At 42.0% G+C, this 22,118-nt stretch overlaps 2 protein-coding genes and 1 long non-coding RNA gene across 7 annotated transcripts in view; 1 reads left to right on the forward strand and 2 right to left on the reverse strand.

Moving 5' to 3' along the window:
- Positions 1 to 22,118, forward strand: part of lss (lanosterol synthase (2,3-oxidosqualene-lanosterol cyclase)) — a 139,135-nt gene that overhangs the window by 8,848 nt on the left and 108,169 nt on the right. The gene's annotated exons all lie outside the window — the stretch shown is intronic.
- Positions 3,542 to 4,629, reverse strand: LOC146234461 (uncharacterized). The gene is made up of 3 exons (XM_084688228.1): positions 4,430 to 4,629; positions 3,814 to 4,341; positions 3,542 to 3,735 (listed from the first exon to the last, which is right to left on the reverse strand). The coding sequence occupies exons 1-3, from the start codon at positions 4,610 to 4,612 to the stop codon at positions 3,691 to 3,693; spliced, it is 756 nt and encodes a 251-aa protein (XP_084544354.1). The 5' UTR covers positions 4,613 to 4,629; the 3' UTR covers positions 3,542 to 3,690.
- Positions 4,642 to 6,885, reverse strand: LOC146234462 (uncharacterized). The gene is made up of 3 exons (XR_014741564.1): positions 6,786 to 6,885; positions 5,248 to 5,357; positions 4,642 to 5,113 (listed from the first exon to the last, which is right to left on the reverse strand). It is a non-coding gene; the product is annotated as an uncharacterized LOC146234462 (long non-coding RNA).

The raw sequence follows: 22,118 nt of genomic DNA on the forward strand, positions 1-22,118 counted from the left end.
AATTCTGACATCAGCCCATCAGTACCAGGTGACTTGTTTTTTTAGCAGATCCAAATTATTCTTAATCTCCTGTAGAGAGATAATCTTATCGCACGTCTCCATTTGGCTCTTATCAATAGTTTAAACATTCAGAGAGTCCAGGTAATTATCCGCAGTTCTATGGCAAAACTTGGAGCTATATAATTTTTTATAAAAATTGCTACAATAATTGGATATCACTTTGAAGTCATCTGTAATAACCCCATCAATATTAAACCTATTAATACTCTGGTTATTGGAATGATCTCTTTCCAAATTAAAGAAATAGTGTGAATTTTGTTCCCCCTCTTCCAACCATTTAGCTCTCGACCTAATATAAGCACCCCTTGCCTTCTGATCATACAAGTCATCTAATTTAGCTTGTAGATAACTAACTCAACCTTTTCCTCGTCTAATAAAGTATTTGGGCTTTTATTTGACAAAAAGGTAATCCTTGTTATTACCCTTAATTCTGCAGATCTTTGAGATTTGGACTTCATAGAGCCATATTTTCAACCAAAAAAATCCCACCTTAAATTTAAATAGCACCCAATTACTTCTAAATCGTTTTTCTTCTTTAGCTTTTGACCAAAAATAAGAAATCAGATTTAAAACTTCTGTTCTAACATCATCATCTTGTAATAGAGAGCAATTGAGTTTCCAATACCTTGACTGAGCAGTCCCACTTTTCAAATTGGATAACTTTAAACAAAAACATATCGCCTTATGATCTGTAAGAGGAGTTGAGCATATATCCACCTCTACAGCATCTTTGTTCAGACTCCCAGAGATTAACCAAAAATCAATTATAGATTGACTAGAACCTGTACTATTACTCCATGTGAATGATTTATCATCAGGATATTTTTTTCTCCATATGTATATGAGATCAAATCTATCCATAAATGCTATGAGACTAGTATAAATCTGATAATGATACCCCGGGGCTTCGGGTCATCTTGTCGCTGTTTTCCTACACAATGTGCAATGTCAATGGCATCAGGAAGCTTCTCTCTCTCCTCTGGTAGCACCTTTTGGCAGACATTGATCACCTCTGCCCGTACATTTTCCTTTTCCACTTCGATACACCATAGAGCCTTAAATTCCACCGACGTCCATAACGCTCCAATTCCGACACTCGGTTCACACATTCCGTTGTAGTTTCCTCACTTCTCTCCACACGTTTTTCGATGGTGATAAACTTCTCATTCAAGTCCTTTATTTAGACACAGACGGATTCCACCATTTTTTCAATTTGATCACTCCTAGAGTTAATCAGGGTGCGAACGGCGTCATATGAGTTAAGCGCACTGCCCATTCCTCACGAGAGATGGTCGGTTTTTTAGCAATGGGTGGCTTACTTGGCGTCACTGGCAATGGAGGGAAATCTTCTTCGCTAACCCCTTGCACGTTAGACTCCATCCCAACGACATAGTCATGATCGCTAGCTGGTGTGCTACTTTTCGCGTCAATGCTAGGTGCACTCGGTCTTTTCTGTACCGGCTTAGGCATCTTCACAAATGCAAATCCAACTATACAATAATCTTTGTAAGTCAAAATAGTAAAAAAAAGAATACTTCTACAATTTGTAAGAGCTAAACTTTAGTTCCATACTATAAAAATCTGTGCATACAATAAGAGATAAGCAAGAGCTCGGACAAGGGTTGACTCGTCACGCAGCCATCTTGGCTCTGATCCCACTAGCCAAGATCTATCCACCTTATTCCTAGCTCCCATGATCCATTTCCTGAATTATGGGCGCGACTTCCGGAGCCGGCGATTGTCATGGTAACGCTCATACAGTCATTGCGGTAAGCTAATTCTGATAATAAATAAAACATGTGGGAACACAGCCTGTTACCCCTGAATCGGCACAGTTTGATCATACCTCTGCCTTCTATCGAGGGATGGGAGGCCGACCTGAAAAGGTGGCCCCAAATAACGTACACTAACATATTTACATTTACATTTATTCATTTAGCTGACGCTTTTATCCAAAGCGACTTCCAAGAGAGAGCTTTACAAAAGAGCATAGGTCACTGATCATAACAACGAGACTGTCCCAAACATTGCAAGTAGCCAAAACATGAAGCATACATTGTGAAAAAGCTAAACAAGTGCCAAAAGGGAAGACCCATAAGAGCATGCAGTTATACAAGTTACAAATTAAAACAACATGAACCACAAAAGTGCAGGACTGTACCTGTAGAAGAACAATCAACAGTAAAATATTACACAGCGAGTACAAGACTTAGCTTTGTTATATCTAACCTAAAAGAGCAATGAGTCACTTTAATAAGAGTCATTGTGATCCTGGAGGAAACTAACTAACAAGTCCAGCCAAGCATTCTTAAGTGCCGTTGTACTCCCGGAACAAGTGCGTCTTGAGCCTTTGCTCCAGCCTTTAGCTACTTTATTAACTTGCGATAAATAACCTGAAAAGCTCTGAGTCTTATCAGTAGCTAACTAGCTACCTCCACAGCAATAAAGTTGGTCGCGTTTTAACAAAGGAGGTGGGACACAACCTTATCTACCTTAAAGCAGACATAAAGCCTAGTCAGAGCTTCAAAGTCCCTCATCACCGGTCCTGGGTTTTAGTTTCATTGTCAGGTGAAAAAGAAACGGCTGAGTGCTCATGTGTTGCTGGACCAGGACACTACTAACCCACAAAAAATCCTATATGAACACTTGCATTCCACCTTTACTGACAGTACTGCAACTAAATCTGTGGAGGTCTTTCGCAGCCCAAACACAAAGTAGGATGCGGATTTCCTCCGTCGGCTTTTTGTCCACAAAATGAACGAGTACACATTCGATAGTGTTTTGGGTGGTCTCTTCAAGGCTATAGGTTTTTCAGCTACATTCTTTTGTAGTCCTCATCTGTTGGCAGGCGAAGGAAACTGTACCGTTTGTCACAAGAACAATCCCTTTTTGTAGTGGGTGTGTGTTTAACACACTGTCGTTGAAGCCACAGCTTTAGCTAAATCTGGTTGTTAGCTAGTAAAGCGGCGAACAGCGCAACAGTGATCGCGGTCGAGTGCAAAATGAATGGGAGTCTATGCAGCTAAACAGCTAAATTTGTCTCTTTCACCTGATTGTCGTTGATAAATCTCAGATTTGATTGTGGTTTTTGCATGTTCAAAATTGATTACAGGTCAAAGTTGAATGAACGAGTAGTTATGTCCTTTCAATTTCTTACAGGGTAAGTCGTTGTTGCCCATAACACGCTAGCATTCTGCTAACGAATGCTGATTGATGAAAGGCTGTCTACGACCAGAGATCCCGCTTGATGCCATCCGAAGCAGAACCAAATGTCAGAGCATTAACAACATTAGCAACAACATTAGCAGGCCAAAACTTTTCTAGCATGTGTATTGACAGGGAGAGCCTAACCTAATTTGGGTGGATGTGTGTCATGAAGTAGTGCTTGTGCAATAAGACTTGTGAGGGATAAGGTACATTTACAGGTTTTTATTGAGAAACAAGATCTTATCAACATTACCTGGGCTCAGGCGATTACGTTTTTTATCAACCACCTGGCCAGCCTTCGAGAAAATGCGCACAGTAAACCAAGGGGTCTTCCACTCTGTCCAGGTAGGCATCTGCCAGGTACGGCTGTACCTCAATTGTAGCACTGGCAGTGGTGCTCTGCACTCTCCTGGTGTCACTCACTCAGTCATCAAGGAGTGACCACAGGTTGATGTCGTGGACGCTCCCCTTTCAAGGAAATAAATATTAGGAATAAATCATTTCAAAGGAATGTTAAAGATACAAGTACATATCCAAGAATAACACCTCTGATGTTGTCGGTCCAGCTTGTCTCTGATGGCTGGTGCCAGGCGTGGAAGCAGGTGTAGGTGGCGTGGGAGCTGGTGGAGGTGGCGTGGGAGCTGGTGTAGTTGGCGTGGGAGCTGGTGGAGGTGGCGTGGGAGCTGGTGGAGGTGGCGTGGGAGCTGGTGGAGGTGGCGTGGGAGCTGGTGGAGGTGGCGTGGGAGCTGGTGTAGGTGGCGTGGGAGCTGGTGGAGGTAGTGTGGGAGCTGGTGGAGGTGGTGTGGGAGCTGGAGCTGTTGCCTTGATGAGTTTTGCACACTCTGCTGTGACGTATCTAAGTGCATCCTTTGCTTTATCCGGGTTGCCAAATGCAATTGTTTTGAATCTTGGATCTAAAATGGTTGCAGCCTGTAGACAATGAACCGTCTCTGGACATTGCCTGGCCCTCAAACATTGCAGCAGCTTGTTGCCCAAATCTGCTGCTGTGGGGTCGCTTGTTACAGTCAGCTTCAATGCAATGCTCTGCTGTATCATCCTCACCATTGGAATAACCTGGAATAGAAGACAGATATTTAAATGTTAATTGTTTTCACATGTGTTGTATTGTAAGTGCTGTTGGACTGATAGATACTAAACTGACCTTGGAAGCTGACACATTGCTCTCAGCTGACAATTCCACAGCTGCATGGTTGAAGGGGGCAAGGATGGAAAGTGACTGGCAGATGGTGTCATTTTCTGCACTTGACATGGCTGTCACGTCTGTCCTCAGACTAGACAGAGCAGCTCCTACTGGCTCCCTCTGGTCGTGCAGACGCTCGAACATGGAGAAGGTGCTGTTCCATCGTGTCTCCACTTCCTGGATCAGCTTCAGTTGTGGCCTTCCCATCTGTCTCTGGACATCTGCCAACCTGTCCTTGGCTGTACAACTACTTCTAAATAATGTCACAATCCTCCTTGCTTTTGAGCGGATCGCTGCCAGATCAGCAGTATCATCAAGGCCCTTCTTCGCCACTAAGTTTAGTGTATGGGCAAAACATGAAACATGACTGATTTTCATCAGTGAAGCACAGAGAACCATGTTTTGCTGCATTGTCGATAACAAGATACCTGACTCTGCCTTGTAGACCCCAGTCTGCTATGAGCAAATCCTTTGCGTCCTTAATATGCTCTGATGTGTGTGTTCCAGTGAACTTAGCAACACCCAGCAGTCTTGAACATAATTTATCTTCTTTAGTGAAGTGGCATGTCACGCCCAGGTATGGATCCGGCTGTAGGTCCTTCACCACCATCTCTACCAGTGCATCGTCAAGTGCTTGTTTCCTTGCTGTCAAGACAACAAATCGTTTGAATATGTGTTATCATTTTAATTAATTGTATTGTAACTTTCATACATATACTGTATAACTTATGTAGCCTACAACCGCTGACCATTACATGATATTGTGAAAGCAATCATACCGTGTGGTAGGACTGCAGGCCTCCCAGCAGCTACAGCAGCATCTGCAACAGCATCCTCTGCATTGGGTGCAGGTGGGTTTGCTAGCGCTGGGTGCTTAGCACGCAGATGCCTTAACATTGAAGATGTGTTGTTACAGTATGACAAATTCATAGGGCATTGCAAACACTGCACTTTGTTAGGGGAGACCAGATCGAAGTGCTCCCACACATGGGACCTTTGTCTCTTGTTGGCTCTATTCTCCATTCCTCAAGCTAACACTAGGCCTACTACAAACTATCTACACTATTTATCTGAACTATCTATCAAACTATCTATCAACTAATACTGAATATAAACAAACTATGGAAACACACAATTAACTAACTAAGGCAGCACTAAACTATGAATAACTACACTGAAGCTAATACTGATAATATCTATACATATATATTTTTTTAATACAAAATCCCAAAAAAAATCACACACAACAGCACACAAACAGACAAATGAACAAACATCCTGTTTGCTAATGGCACACAAGTAGTTAACTTTCTCTAACGTTCTCTAACTGTCTCAAACTCTCAATCTCTCTCTAACTGTCTCAAACTCTCTCAAACTGTCTCAAACACTCTCAATCTCTCTCAAACTCTCTCAATCTCTCTCAAAATATCACAAATCTCTCAACCAAGGTCTCATGCATTCAAAACCTTTGGCTTTGCCGCCTCATTTTATACCCCGACACATCAGTCTTTTGGCAAGTGCGACACAGGTTTCGTTCAAGATCACGTCACAAAATGTTTCGAAACATTTTGCCTCGTGACTGGAAGTGTTTTTAAAACCCGTCTCGAAACGTTGTTCCGATGCAGTGAGTGTTGAATGTGTCGGGACAGTATCGACACCGTAGTACCGAGCAGCCCATCATTAGCTACAATTTCAGTACAGTAATATCAAAGATTCTTGCTCCTTATTTCTCAACATTGGTAAGATTCTATTCACAAAATGCAACAAATAGTACTGAAATAGTCAATATTACTTGTGAAAAGTAATCCCCTGAGCCTTATTTAAGATAGTTCGCCGATAAGAGCATGAATATGCTGCGGCATTGTTTATTCTGCTGCTACTCGTGATGTGTCGTTCGTGAACGATTCAAGTAACGAGTCCTCTCAGAGGGATTTGTTCATTTTCTCGTGGCCGCGCATCGGGACTGTTGCATAGGCTCGTCCAAGTAAACTAGGGTTGCCAACCGCCCCCCGTCCCCCCTGCTGCTAATGTATGCAAATTCTGTGCCTGATGTGATGCTGACTTCCATGGTTAATGCGAGCACGCGTTGCGCGCGGGCGAATGTTTTTGGCTGAATTCAGCGAAAAATAGTTTTTGGAGCTTCAAACAAACAAACATAGTCAAATCAAATCAAATCAAATGTATTTGTATTGCCCTTTTTACACGTAAGCATGTCACAGAGGGCTTCACAATATGCCCATAGAACTGCCCCTCAACCAACCTAAACCCTCAAGGAAGACAAGGAAAAACTCCCAACGGGAGAAAAAATTGCAGAAACCTTGGGAGGAGCAATTCAGAGAGGGATCCCTTCCTCCAGAGACGGTTGGTAAGAGAGAGGAGCAGAACACAAGCTAAACATAGTCATACAATGTCAATGGGTAAAAAAAAAAAAAAAATCCACTGTTCGGCTTTATAGACGTTGGATGGGACCTGGAAACTCGCTGTTGGCCGTCATGGACACTGGTTTCCGGTTGACGACCTGGTCCAGCGTTGGTAGACCGACGACCAGGCAGGTCCTGACAGCTCAGACCCCCCACACCACAAGGGATGTGTGGGGGGGACAGAGAGGAGAACAGGGATTAGAGAATGCCAGGAGCAGCTAACAGTTACAGTCGTAATAGAATGAGATCCCCACCGGTCAAGTGTGGACTAGTGCAGCAATTTAACAAAGCTAAGAGGGTATTTGATGCAGCCCCACACACCAAGACAGCGACAGCCCCCTTGGTTGGAACATGAAATCTGTTCCGGGGGAAACAACTCTAAAATAGGTTATATTTATACGAATAAGGATGAAAACAACCAGCCCCTGGTTGTCTCCAGGGTTGTCTCCAACTAGTAAACTATAACAATAAAAATATACAGCAACGGAACTATTACAGTAACAATATACAATAACAGGTTTACTTTATTTGTAACATTTAAATGGGCAGTGTGAACATAAGCTAAAATTACAATTTAAAAGTTACATGTGATACACACATAGGCAAACGCACACCCCAGGTTTACATAGAAAGTACACACATACTTACCTTTAACAATCATAGAATTGACTAAACAAGAACGTTTTTAATCTAGTTTTAAATGTCTAAACAGTATCAGCCTCCCTAATTGAGACAGGTAATTTTTTCCAGAGAAGAGGTGCTCTATATGAGAACGCCCTACCCCCAGCAGGTTTTTCTTAATTTTGGGTATTACCAGACAGCCGGCATCTTGAGATCTTAGAGTCCTTGCGGGGCAATAGGGTGCAAGGAGACCGGAGAGGTACAGTGGTGCCAATCCATGTAGAGATTTGTAAGTTAGTAGTAAAAAAAAAAAATCAGCTCTGAAATCAGCTCTGGCTTGGATAGGGAGCCAGTGTAAAGAGATAAGAGTAGAGGTTATATGATCAAACTTTCTTGTTTTTGTCAATAGTCTAGCAGCAGCATTTTGTACCCTCTGTAAATTTTTCAAGTAGGTAATTGGGAAGCCAGAGAACAACACATTGCAGTAGTCCAATCGGGACGTAACAAAAGCATGTATTAGTTTTTCAGCATCATCCTTTGAGAGGAATTTTCGTATTTTGGCAATATTACGTAGATGGAAAAATGCAGTTCTGGTGATTTGTTTAATATGGTACTCAAACGAAAGGTCTGGGTCCAATGTGACTCCTAAATTTTTTACCAACTGGCTTTGAGATACTTTGACGCCATCTAAGTTTAAGGTCAGATTGGATAAATTATTTCTGTATTTTTTAGGGCCGAAAACTCGAACCTCGAATTAAGAAGAAGGAAATTTGCTGTCATCCAAGTTCTCAACCCGGAAACACATTTTTCCATAGCATGTGGAAATTCTGCAGGCTTTATGGATATGTATAGCTGAGTATCATCTGCATAACAGTGAAGATTTACCCTAGAGCTTCTAATTATGTTTCCTAAAGGCAACATAGAGTGAAAATAACAGAGGGCCTAGAACTGAACCCTGTGGTACTCTGTATTTTACAGTAGTGTTCCTGGATGAGCAACCATCATAGTGGACATATTTTGATCTATCAGATAGATACGATCTAAACCACTGAAGTGAAGTACCAGAGATCCCAACATAGTTCTCCATACGCTCCAGGAGAATCTCATGATCCACAGTGTCAAATGCTGCACTAAGGTCTAGAAGAACCAGAACAGAGAGAGCCCGCGTCAGAGGCTAATAATAGATCATTGAATACTAGTGCTGTCAGTTTAACGCGTTATTAACGGCGTTAACGCAAACCCAAATTAACGGCGTCAATTATTTTATCGCGCGATTAACGCTCTTTTTGGCCTATTAAACTTTGTAGTTTTTTTCACATGCTGTTGCAACAACTACCGACGTTAAAAAAACTAGAACACCACACCGGATCTAGCTAGACCGGAAACAAAACAACAGGCACGCCAAACACTCGTTTGGCTTGCGAGCTGGCTAAAGAGTAGTACCAGAGCCCGTTTACGGATATTAGACATTCTTTGGTAGTAGGCTAACGTTACGTTTTGAGTGGATGACGAGCGCGAGATGCCGAAATGGATGCCAATAAGATTCTGAATGGAAAGTTTGCTTTTAAAAAGTTGCCAAATGGTTCTATTGACAAGACCTGTGATCTGTGTGTTTTGTCGTTGTAAACTGAGCTATCATCGCAGCACGTCCAGTCTGAAATACCACTTGATGGCCAAGCACACAGCTGATGCGAATTCTCTGCCCCCTCGTCAAAGCCAGGCGATTGCAATGTTGTTTTCAATAAAAAAAATATTTGCACAAAGCAATCCGAACCACTTTTCTATGTTGATAAGAGCATTAAAATTTAAAAAAAGATTGGGACAAAAAGAAATCAGGGACATTTAGAATAGATAAAAATGTGCGATTAATTGTGATTAGTCGCGAGTTAACTATGACATTAATGCGATTAATCGCGATGAAATATTGTAATCGTTTGACAGCACTATTGAATACCTTAGCTAATGCAGTTTCAGTGCTGTGGTGAAGACGAAATCCAGACTGGAGAGGTTCATAAAGCTGATTTGAGGAGAAGTGCTCAGTGAGCTGTTGTGCCACAGCTTTTTCTAAAATTTGGGAGAGAAATGTAGTTGCTAAGACAACCTGGATCCAGGTTTGTTTTTTTAAGAAGGGGCTTAATAATAGCTTGTTTGAAATCGTCATGGACTTGTCCAGTTACAATAGATTCATTAATAATACTAAGCATGGGTGGTCCAATAATAGGGAGAAGTTCCCTACAAAGTTTGGCAGGGAGGGGATCAAGAAGGCAGCTGATGGGTTTTGAGGAATCTACCAGCTCGATGAACGCTTCCCTAGAAATAGGGTTTAAGTGAGTAAGAGCCTCAACATGCAGCATGCTGGGTATAGAGTCAAATTCAGTTTTGATGGCCACTCCTCCAGGACTAGTCTGTAGTTTGTCCCTTATTGCATAGATTTTTTGGTCAAAGAAATCTAAGAAATCATTGGGAGAGATCTGAACTAACAGAGTGTACTTTTCTTAGTGAGTTTTGCAACAGTATCAAATAGGAACTTTGTGTTGTGTTTGTTCTTACTTATCAATTTAGAGAAATATTCTGATCTGGACCTGATGACGACTTGCTTGTACTCCATTTGGCTGTCCTTCCAGGCCAGGCAGAAAACCTCCAATTTAGTGGTACGCCACTTATGCTCAAATTTTCTAGTGGACCTCTTGAGAGTGCGGCTTTCCTCTGAATAACATGGAGCCATTTTCTTGTCTTTTCTTTTCCTTGCTTTGAGTGGGGCAACAGAATCTAGGGATAACTGAAGAACCAAATTCAGATCCCTTGTTTTAGCATTTAATGATTTATTTGGGACGTCCAGTGCTTCTAGTGCAGCAGGTAGAATACTAGCCAGTTCCATAGCTGTGCTTGGGGTTATGCGCTAGTATGCGGCTAGTAGAAATATTCTGGGTGCCTCCAGGGCTCTGGCAGGGGGGGTCTGATAATATAGGATTGTGGGGGTGGACAATGATGTCAATAATCTCGATTCCCCGTGTGAGAACTAAATCCAATGTATGCGAGTGAAGATGGGTTGGTTTAGAAACCACCTGAGTGAGACCTGTGGAATCCAATAGAGCAGTAAAGGCCTTACTTAGAGGATCTTTTGGGTCATCCACATGGATGTTAAAATCACCCATAATTAAGATATTATCAGTATATGTCACAAGATCAGCACTAAAATCTGCAAATTCCTCTAGGAAGAGGGAATACGGGCCGGGGGGCCGGTATAGAGTAACTAAACTAAATGAGGGAGGGGGGGCAATAGTAGAAGAATTAGTCCTTTTTAGAGTAGTTGGTGGTTTCATGCAAATTATCTCAAATGATTTAAAGGTATTTACAGATTTTAGGCTAAGGTTGAAGCTAGCTTTATATATCATAGCAACACCGCCACCTTTCTTTGAGACACGAGGGATGTGTGAGTACGCAAAATCCGGAGGCGATGCTTCATTCAGGGAGGAATATTCTTCAGGTTTTGGTGAGTCCAATCAGGTCCAGGCTGCATTCAGACATCAGATCATTAATCAAAACGGCCTTTGGGGATAGAGATCTGATGTTTAGGAGCCCAACATTCCAGTATGGGTTTTTGGCAGCTTTAGACGTAGGTAATCCTTCTGAAAAGGTGGTACTGCTATCACAAAACTTAGTAGGAAGAGCAACGGGGGAGCAAGGCTGAATACATTGGTATAATTCCTAATAATTGAGGGCCGGAATTTGGAAAAATGGCGGGGGACGGACACCGTGTCAATGGGAGAAACAACATCAGCATCCACGCTGGCTACACTACAAGCTAGCCGTTTGTCCAATTGGTAAAACGTTGTCTAGTGAAGGTAATTACGTTAACGTTTCTTAGCCTGCTTTTCCACCTTTATATTGTCTCAAATTAGCTTTCGATCTGTCAGTGTCACTGTTGTGTGTAAGCGGCACGAAGGGCTGCATACGTTCATTTGGAATTTTCCACCGGAGCTTTAGCTAGCTGGCTAACGTTGCGTTCTCTCCTCCTGTGTTCAATGACTCAATTCATCAAGCTGTAGCTAATGTTAGCTAAGTCTATGGCAACAGAGCTCCTGGGTAACTTAACTTAGATACAGAAAATATAACAATTATTGAAACTATCATTCACCAAATTCAGTCGGGTAAATCGCAGAGGCTAGGGGCCTCATGTATAAAGGATTGCGCAGCTTTCATACCAGAAGATAGTGTACGGCCAAAACTTGAAAAGTACCTAGAAATAGCACAGAAATATTCACATGTATAAAACCGGTCGTACGCCAGATCCTGCGCACCTTTCCTTTATAAATCACAATCAACGTGAGATTGACCGCACGTGAACAAGCCACTGACCCCGCCTTGCCTCCTCTCATAAATTAATATGCAGATGGACTACAAATGCGCTCCTGAGGTCATTTCTTTGTATGAATTACCGTATTTCTTCTTATAAACGCTTTCCTCAAAGAAATGCCGGACCAAAAATCGACGTCAAACGCCGCAGCGTTTATTCGAAGAAATACGGGGACTATGAGATCGAGGTTCTGACAACAGATGTGGAGGCGAAAACATTTGTCCTGTTTGGCGGCCTGTCATCAGGTATTAGTGACAAAAGAAAGTCGGCAGAGTGGAAAACTGTCACTATTTGCGCCCTTTTTTGTTTTTAACCTGCAGCACTTAGATTTAGCTAAATGTAAAGTGCATTACAAATAAAATTATCATTATTATTATAGGGCCATCAATGCTGTGGGTTCAAAGAACTGGACCATGGCAGAAATTAAGAAGAAATGGTCCGATATAAAACTTTAAATGAAGAAACGAGTGGTGGCCCATCTAACAGCATGGCAGCTATAGGGTTAGCGTGACATGCATGTCCTGAGTGATTTTGTCGTTCGTTTGACAGCCTCAAGTTTAACAGAAGTTATTAAGTGGTGGCGGTATAAACAGAAGGCTATATAGCATTTCCCGTTTTGGCATTTTGATGTGATTATCCACATTAATGATCAAACTTTCATTTTAATGTTTTTTGAATAGTCAACTTCATAAACGTACTAGTGGAAACTTTATTTGTAATGTTTGGTGAGTCTCGGTGTAGCCGGTGTGTGGTGAAACTCACTCCTCAAGTATGTAGCAGGCCACCCGCGTTGGCGAATGGCTAGCTTTTCGTTGGCGTAGTTGGTAGTGGTGGCGCTTGGGAAGTCAGAGGTGGTGAGTTCGACTCCCGGTGGGAGCAGACAGTGGCCTGTATACCTCTGACGGAACTTGCAATACCACGTCTGTTACATCGGCACTTTTCAGTTAGAATTCGCCATGTTACAGAGCCAGACAAGACTTTGCGTACAGTCCGCACATTCTCACATCTGCTCAAAAGTTTCCGTGAAGGTCCGCACGTTCTCATGTCAAGTAAATCTTTATACATCACAAAGTGTACGTGAGAACCAGCGTACGCAAGCTTTTTGTGCGTACGCAACGTTTATACATGAGGCCCCAGGAGTACTTTCAGCTTCTGATGGTCGTATGCACTGGTGATGCAAGGCCCTTCGCGTTAATATTTCCATGCACTCGCACTCCCTTCTGACACGTGCACCTGTTCGCAGTTCACTGAATATGAATACCGGCCGGCGAGGCTGTGATTGGAAAACGGGACTGGAGCTGTCCCGGACAGCACAAATAAAAATCACCCATAATTCGGGATGTCCCGGACAAATTGGGACGGTTGGCAACCCTAAGTGTGTGTGAACTGGCCACTGGTGATGTGAGCGTTATCTTTTGTCAAAATGAGAAACTTGTAATAATTGTCTTGACTATCACTATGAACAATGTATACAAGCGAGTACAGTAGTGGTTTGACAAAATTACGCTGAAATTAGTAGGTTTATGGTATGGCTATAATGAAAGCTTGCTATTTTCGTTATTGTTGGTCAGCTATTGGCATGCGCGCATGCACCTGTAAGAAAGTGTCCCTCATTTGGGGTTGAGGAAGTTGGCAACCCTAAAGTAAACAGAAATGATTCATTCATTTCCCGACTCGCTCTTCGGGTACGAGTCTTTGGATCATTTTTCACGTGACCTGCATACTGCTGTGCAAAGGCAAAAGACCTAACTTCCAATTTGTCGAAAATGATTTTTTTTTCTCATTTTCGGAACAGTTTAGGTCTGCTTTATCATGTGGCCAAATATCTTAAATTAACTCGTCTGTTTTTCAGAAAAAATAAGTTTTTGTCTTAACCGTAACTTCCAAAAGCCTGCTTTGGCTTTAGAAAGCCAACGCAGAATGCCGTAACATCAGTTAAGATTCTTTGCCTTTGCCGGCACTCAAACGTTCAAATGGAGTAACGGGCTCTGTTCGAAAACTTAGACAGCTGTCTTAATCCTTGATGTCTTACTAGACAGGTGTCTAACGAGACAGCTCTCTTCGGGGTAAGGTATCTTAAAAACCTTTGTTTTCGAACAGCCTATTAAGACAGGATGTACATCATCGCGCTGCGTGTACTTATGTGCTCGCACTAGCGCGCTTTGTCAGACGTCAGTCAATTGCATTGAGTTTATTGTCACACTAAGTCAAGTTAAGCTGTATTTAAACTTGTGTTAGATATAGGCTCAATAGCTCATAACATTTGTGTTTGTATTTCACTCATTTGATAGGATTATGATAAAACGCAGCAACTAGCTAGTGTCTGCACTCCACGGCGATGCTAGCTACTGTACGTTATCGAAAAGTCGGAGCAAATTTACAAATTAGGAGTGTCATCAATAAAATAAGTACATTTTCAGCAACTACACGGCCCACTTCTCGATACATTTTTATTCAGATGCTGATTTATAAGTACCGTTTAGCTGAAATGTGAATTGTAAAAACGTAGAGCAATGGCGGTCAAATGATTCTGTTTAACTTGTTGCTTACGGTAACCCCGCGCACAGAGTTATGGGTAATACGTGCCGCCATTAAGACAGCAAGGCAGCTCGTATGCTCTCTTAAAAAATGACCGTTATGTGACGTATTTCAAGGTATCTTATTAGACAGGAAGAGAAGATTTAAGACATTTCGAACAGACCTCGCTGTCTTAAAAGGAAGGAAGGAAGGACCCATTTTAACAGTTTTCGAACAGAGCCACTGTTTCACTTTAACTAATACGTAACCTAGCAACAACAAACACATCTAGCATTAGCCTAGCCTACTTGCTGGCATTCAACACAAAACATCACAAACATGAGTCGTTTGTAAAGTATCCTACCCTGGCAGTTAAATCAAAAACACTCTTGTCTTGTGAGTCTTGTGACAGGTATCCACGTGTATGTTACATTGGCTTATAATATACAGAGTTTATATTGTGATAAGCAACTAAGTGAGCGAAGAAACGGAAGTTACTGTATTTTGCCTTGGCATGACCACTTACTATAGACTATAGTATACTATTGTAACTTCAAAATAGGGGTCAAAAGTGCAGTTTAAGATACATTTTTTTAAAGATTTCTTATTTAGATAATGTGTAATCATTAAAACATCAAACTGCTAGATTTCCAGTGTCCTACCTAAAATACATTTGGCAGGACAACTACTTTGAAAGTGCAATAACTTTGAAGTCGTTTTTCTAAGTTCTACACTTCGGCGAGTTACGGTCTTTTGCCTTTGTAGGGCAGCATAGGCTCTGTAGCCTACTGGTATCTAGAGGAAACGAACGATTCGTTCATTTCCCTACTCAGTCTTTCTACGAGTCTTTGGATCATTTTTCACGTGACCTGCATTGTATTTTTCAATAGAGGAAACTGTTTTTTCGTTCCCTTTCGCGTGGCCGCTGTTTTAGCAAGACGTGAATGATATTCGCTCAAGTCATCATACTGACTGGTTTTGTTAATTTCAATTTATAGTTAGTCAGAGAATGTCTAATAAAGGCAGAACTCCCAATCTCGGGAAACTTCTGGGTTCTGAACTGGTTGCAGTTCCACTAAAGTTCCATATGAGGGCGCTAACGAGCGAGTGCAGAATGAATGGAGGTCAATGGAGCGGTACCCCTCAAAATCCACTTTTCTCAGGATATAATTTTTTGTCTAGTAATCTGAATTCGAAAAGGGAGGCAAAAAAAATACACACTGCTGGCTGTTAGATTGTTTTAAAGTCGCCTTTCTGTTCTAAAAAGCTTTTGAAAATGTAATTGACGTCATACACATCGTACGACCATAGCTACTGCTTTACGGCAAGCTCTGGTCACTTACTTTTTTCTCTCAGGGCATTGACAACACAGCTGGCAGTTTAGGCTCTCCCTGTCAATACACATGCTAGAAAGAGTTTTGGATTGCTAATGTTGCGCTAATGTTGCTAATGCTCTGACATTCTGATTCCGCTTCGGATGCCATAAAGCGGGAGCTCTGGTTGTATCAGTCCTTCACTAACCAATCAGCATTCATTAGCAGAATGCTAGTGTGTTATGGGCAACAACGACTCACCCTGTAAGAAATCATAAGGACATAAGTACTCGTTCATTCAACTTTCAACCTATAATCCATGTTGAACATGCAAAAACTCCAATCAAATCGGAGATTTCTCAACGACAATCAGGCGAAAGAGACAAATTTAGCCGTTAAGCACCATAGACTCCCATTCAACATGCACTCGCTCGCAATCACCCCCAGTGGAACTCTGGTGGAACTGCGGCCAAATTCGGTGCAATGGGGCTTAATAGGGAGTGGCAAGGCTTTCCTTAAACAGGCTCTGGCATAATGGAACGTTCTTCCTGAAACAGTCAGTGATGAGCCGACGTATCTCTGACGTTTGAAATAGAGCACAGAGATGAGAAGAAATCCGACCATTTGCCGATGCTTATCCGACGTTATGAATAGAACACGTTTCGATCTTAAGCCGACGTCGGCCCGACGTATGTGTGCTATCTGGGTAGGGATGTGCGAACAATGCCTTTTGAAGCTTTGGTGGTTTCTTCCGGATTGTGCCGAACCAAAGAGCCGAACTATTGGCGCATTGAAATTGGAGAGCACGGTGACATCTAGTGGTCAGCTAAAATTATAGCAACCGTTTAAACCAACTGAATGCGGTGTACCAGTAGTTTCTGGCGGTACTTCGCCTCGTTAATTATTCAATGTCGTTCATTTTTGTAAGGCTACGTGATTATGGAGCTAGAAAGCTGACAAAAGTATCTGAATTTGAATATGAAAGATCTGAAATATTTGTGTGTCGAATTTCATAAAATTGAAATTTAGCTGTTGAATATATAATATCTGAATTATTTGTATGCCGAATTTAATAAAATTGAATTATTGTGATCCAAAAATACAAATGTCTAAAATTCAGATTGCAGTAATTCAAATTCTTGAAATTCAGATTGCTGAAATTCAGATTCTTGAAATTCAGATTGCGGAAATTCAGATTGCGGAAATTCAGATTTTGTCTGAACTAGGCCAAAGGTGAAACAGCTTGCTTTCACAGGAAATAGTAGACGATTTCAGAACGACCGAACTTTACCTCAGAACAAACTGAGTTTCTAGTTGGAGGAATACCCAGATCACACATAAGTATCTGGGATAGCACACATACGTCCCGATGTGTAGAAGATACGTCGGCAAGATCTAGTATGGAGATCGTTGGCATTTGATCGAAACTGACTTCCAGACGACGTGTGGACAATGAATCCAATCACATCCGGCCGCACTACAGATATATCCTGTTAACCATAGATAACTCCTTATATATATATGCTGTTAAATACTATGTCCGATCTCTCAGACAGCAAATATTTCACTATCCATAACCGATCTGAAATGTCACTTAGGAAATGAACATAGCCTATAGGCTGAACATTGACTTTGATAGGAATAAGGAGACAATAAAAAATATGCTTGACCATCCAAAATTGGCTATTAGTAATACAGTAGCTAGCTAGCGTGACTTGATTCAACCTGGATGTTCTGTGTGGGTATTATAATTAAGAGACACAATTGAAGTTCATGATTTTATATCAGGCTGGATGTTGATGCCATCAAGCTCTTAAAAGAACTCCAACCAGAAAAGAGAACAACGGAACATAAATATATAGGCTATAGCTTTGCCAGTTGTTCCGCGTCTTCCCTCAGTCTCCGCCGCCCTCTGACTATCTCGACTCACTTGGTAACAGTAACTGCCGATTTTGGCAGAGGAGAAGACACAAGTTTTTACAAGTTTCATAAGCACTTGCTCCATACTCTTCCTCCAACGAGCAACTCTTAGCTTTTGTTATGGGGTAAAATTCGGTCAGAGAATGTCTATATTCGGTCGTTCTGAAATCGTCTACTTTTCCCTGTGAAGGCAAGCTGTTTCACCTTTGGCCTAGTTCAGACAGAATCTGAATCTGAATTTCCGCAATCTAAATTTCAGCAATCTGAATTTCAAGAATCTGAATTTCAGCAATCTGAATTTCAAGAATCTGAATTCCTGCAATCTGAATTTCAAGAATCTGAATTCCTGCAATCTGAATTTTAGAAATTTGAATTTTTGGATCAAAATAATTCAGTTTGATTAAATTCGGCATACAAATAATTCAGATATTATATATTCAACAGCTAAATATTTCAGTTTTATGAAATTCGACACACAAATATTTCAGATGTTTCATATTCAAATTCAGATACTTTTGTCAGCTTTCTAGCTCCATATGTGATGGTCTAATGTTCGTGTTCATTCATTAAAACCATACATGTTTGAGATCTGTGTAATTTTCATACAATAAATATGTTTTACTGTGACGTACTGGTCTACACCACACTTTGTAATGTTCTGCAAACGGCTTGCTTATATAGCTGTCTCATTCCTTACATTTGTGATGTGTATTGTGAATCAGGGGAATACTTGTGTGGATGTCCTTGTGCAATATAAAAAGGCAGTGTACCATAACAGGGTTCAGGGGAATGTGTTGGTGCAACAGTCTGATTTGAGAACATTTATAAGTTCTTATTCAGGAACAGGATTTGTTCGACTGTACTGGGCTTCAGGCGGCTTCTCCTCAGGCTTACAATTTCTCCAGCCTTGGAGAAGATCCTCTCACAAGGAACTGAGGATGCTGGTGTACACAGGAACTGCATGGCCACTTTAAATAGCTGAGGGTAAAGGGCCTTGCATGTGACCCAGTAGTCCAGAGGGTCCTCCGTCCTGGCCACATTTGATTCTTTCAAATACCTGTATAGAAATAAATGTACTTGTATTAATTCTACAGTGAAAAAGCATTGTCATTTAATGCAACCAATTGTAATTCAGCAGCAAACAATACAATTGGAAACACTATACCCTTGAACCTCCACAGTGGCACTGGCAGTTGGGTCGGTCACCTGCTGTGATCCCACTTCGCAGTCCAGCAGGGCCCAAAGGTTGTCCTCAGCTTCTTGAGCCGAGGTACCCGGTGCAGACTCCTGTGGAGCAGAACCTTCTGAGACATTGGTATCGAAGAAGTGGGCACATTCCTTGGTCAGCCTCACAGTGGCACCCTGTGCACAAGTGGCACTGCAAACCCCGCTGTTTTGAATCTGGGGTCCAGCAGTGTTGCCACAGACAGTGATATCTTCACCAGGAGAGTGAATTTGTCCAGCAAATTGTTTTTCAAATTCGTAACAAGTTTGGCACCAACATTGTGCCTCATCTGGGCACACTGTCCTAGCCTGGTCCTAACCAGACCCTCGTACATTACATTTGTACAGAGGGTCTGGGATCTCTCCATTGACAAACGTTAACTTCCTAGAAGGCGGGTCCTCTGTTGAAGTTTAAAACTATTGGATCCGCCCAGAGCCACTCTGATTTACCATAACCAATCGCAAGCGTTTGCCTTAGCCAACTCCTTCACCACTACTGTGACGGAGCTAGCTGCCGTAGCTGGAAAATCAAACTTTTCCTGAACTCCGTGGGTAGGAGGGCCACAACATCATGGCCACCAACAAAACTCGGCAAGGAATGTTCTTGCTCTGGCTTTAACCTATGGATATTCAGCAGCGTTGCTGCCACAACCGCAGAATAGTTTTGCTCGCATCTTTCTCCGCCGCCATTACTGAATTACTCAAACTAGTGCACGACATTAACGTTATCGTTCTCAGCCACTCCCTCTGTTCGCTGATTGGACCTACAAAAAAATTGTTTTAGAAACCGACTTCAGAGCCTAGCTCCCAGACCTACTACTGAAGCGAAATCCAAATTGAGCGGAAGTACGTAGGAGGGCAGAGCCAGGCTAACACTGTCCTACTACAGTGTGCTTCAGCATTTTGATTAGTGGAATGACATTTGGACACCTTTGTCTCTTCTGACAACTCCACAGTGGCTTGATTGAACGGCTTTAAAATGGCAAGGCACTGTCGGATTGTCATAGTCCTCAGCAGTGATGGGACTCAAGTCTGTATTCAGAGTGGTGAGAGCTGCACGAAGTGGTTCTCTGATATTGTAGAGTCTGTCCAGCATGGCAAAACACTGTTCCACCTGGTGTCCACCTCCTGGATAATTTTCAGTACTTTTCGTCCCATATTGACCTGCATTTCCGACAGCTTCTCCTTGGCTTTGGTGCTGGATTTGAAATGACCCACAATTCGGCATGCCCGAGTGCGGATCTCTTCCAGTTCTGGGGTTTGAGAAAGGGATTTTTTTCACCACAAGATTTAGGACATGTGGAAAACAAGTCACATGCCGCACACTGAGCAGGTTTGCAGAGGCAAACATGTTGGCTGCAAAATCTGTGACCAGGCTTCTTACCTTTCCTCGGATTCGCCACTCCACCATTAGGGTGTGTTTTATCTCAGCAAGGTGAGCTGCTGTGTGGCTTTGGGGAAACTTTCCTACCCCTAAAAGAACTGTGGCCAGCTTTGCCTGGTCTGTTATGTAGTGACATGTCACAGCCAGGTAAGCGTCCATGTTCACGGAGGTCCACATGTCAGCCATCAGGCTTACGGCAGAGGCCTTCCTCAGCTCAGCCATGGCTTTCCTCTTTAGTGGCCTTATACTTGGCCTCCACCATTCTCTTTAAGGCCTTTCTCCCAGGGATGTCGTAGGTAGGGTCCAAAAGGTGTACAAAGGCTGGGCATCCTTGACAATCATGTGTTCATATGCATCATCCAGCATTAGTTTTCTGGAAACTGTAACAAAGATCATATTTATGATAGCATCCATTCTCTATCGTCTTTTACTTTCTGTTCTTCTGCTAATAATTCTCAACTGTACTACTCTTCTGCTAATGAACTATACTCTTCTGCTAATTTAACCGACTTCTCTTCTGCTACTGAACTACACTCTTATGCTAATATAACCTACTTCTCTTCTACTAATGAACTATACTCTTCTGCTAATATAACCTACTTCTCGTCTGCTAATGATAATTCTCTAATCGTCCTCTAATAATAACTATGTACTCTTTTAATAACTGTTTGCGTTTCTGCCAATGTAGTGTTCGCCTCCTATTAAGACGACAAGCACTGGTTTCTTTCCCTCTTTTAAGGTTTAGAAGTGCGCCACAACTTTTAACCAGTTTGTGACGTCTGAAGCATTGAACGTCATCAATCACGTGGCATCGTCATTTGACACAAGCTCCAAACCACTTTTTTGAAACTGTGCGTATTGGTTTTGCGACACAAGCATCAATGCGTCAGTGCCATACGTCCCATCCCTACTATAAACTAAAGCCGGAGCAAGAACAAGTTTTGCTGAGTTTTGTTAGTGGCCATGATGTTGTGGCCCTCCTCCCCACGGGTTTTCGGGAACAGTTTGATTTTCCAGCTACGGCAGCTAGCTCTGTTACAGTAGTGGTGAAGGAATTGGCTAAGGCTAGCGATATGGCAGATCAGAGTGGCTCTGGGAAGATCCAATAGTTTTAAACTTCAACAGAGTACCCGTCTTCAAGGAAATCAACGCTTGTCAATGGAGCGAGGCCAGACTCTCTGTACAAATGAAATGTACGAGAGTCTGGTTAGGACCAGGCTAGGCCATACCTAGTACAGAAACAAAATGAAAATTTAGCTAATATAATATAGCCTTCAACAAAAAAATATATTGCAGCACATTCAAATGGTGCACTTTCCTCAGCACTTTTTTTTAAACGTTATGATCTCCAGTGTGTGTGGGGAGGGGCGGTTGATACTGTTGCATCGTACATTTTGTACCACTGTTTCACTCTACACTTGTATGCTAAACATTCACTGTAGGCTACAGTGCTTTATATAATACACTGTATTATAGTTTTTCCATAACTCTTCTGACAAATACAAAAGATTAATTAATAAGCTGGTCCTACCGTAGCACAAAACTAGAGGGCTTACCTTAACTTTGATGGTAAGATAACGTTTGGACACCGGGGTCTTTTCTTTTTTGCTACCCATCAGAACGTGCAACCAGCACGTTAAACTAGGGCGGGTACAATTTCCGGGGAAATTGTGAGGTGTGCGGAAATTTGTTGCATATGGGTCCGTTTTATTACTTAAATAACTAAAATGTATGTTAATTATCCATAGGCATACTGATGATCCTATTTATTAAAATTGCATCGATTAAAATGCATGCATTTGTTACTGCTCATACACACTTGAAAATATTAAGAGTGAAGTGTAGAATGAAACAGGCAAGGGCGTAACCATGGTTTAAACATTTGGGGGGGTCC

Source organism: Hypomesus nipponensis, chromosome 23 (assembly GCF_054491055.1).
Source record: "Hypomesus nipponensis isolate SF chromosome 23, ASM5449105v1, whole genome shotgun sequence".
NCBI lineage: Eukaryota > Metazoa > Chordata > Actinopteri > Osmeriformes > Osmeridae > Hypomesus > Hypomesus nipponensis.

Coding starts and splice junctions, on each gene's coding strand:
- LOC146234461 (XM_084688228.1), bottom strand. CDS start 4,612: ATGTTCGAGCGTCTGCACGACCAGAGGGAGCCAGTAGGAGCTGCTCTG. Junction 4,342..4,429: donor GCAATGTGTCAGCTTCCAAG/GTCAGTTTAGTA, acceptor CTTCTATTCCAG/GTTATTCCAATGGTGAGGAT. Junction 3,736..3,813: donor CTGGACCGACAACATCAGAG/GTGTTATTCTTG, acceptor TTTCCTTGAAAG/GGGAGCGTCCACGACATCAA.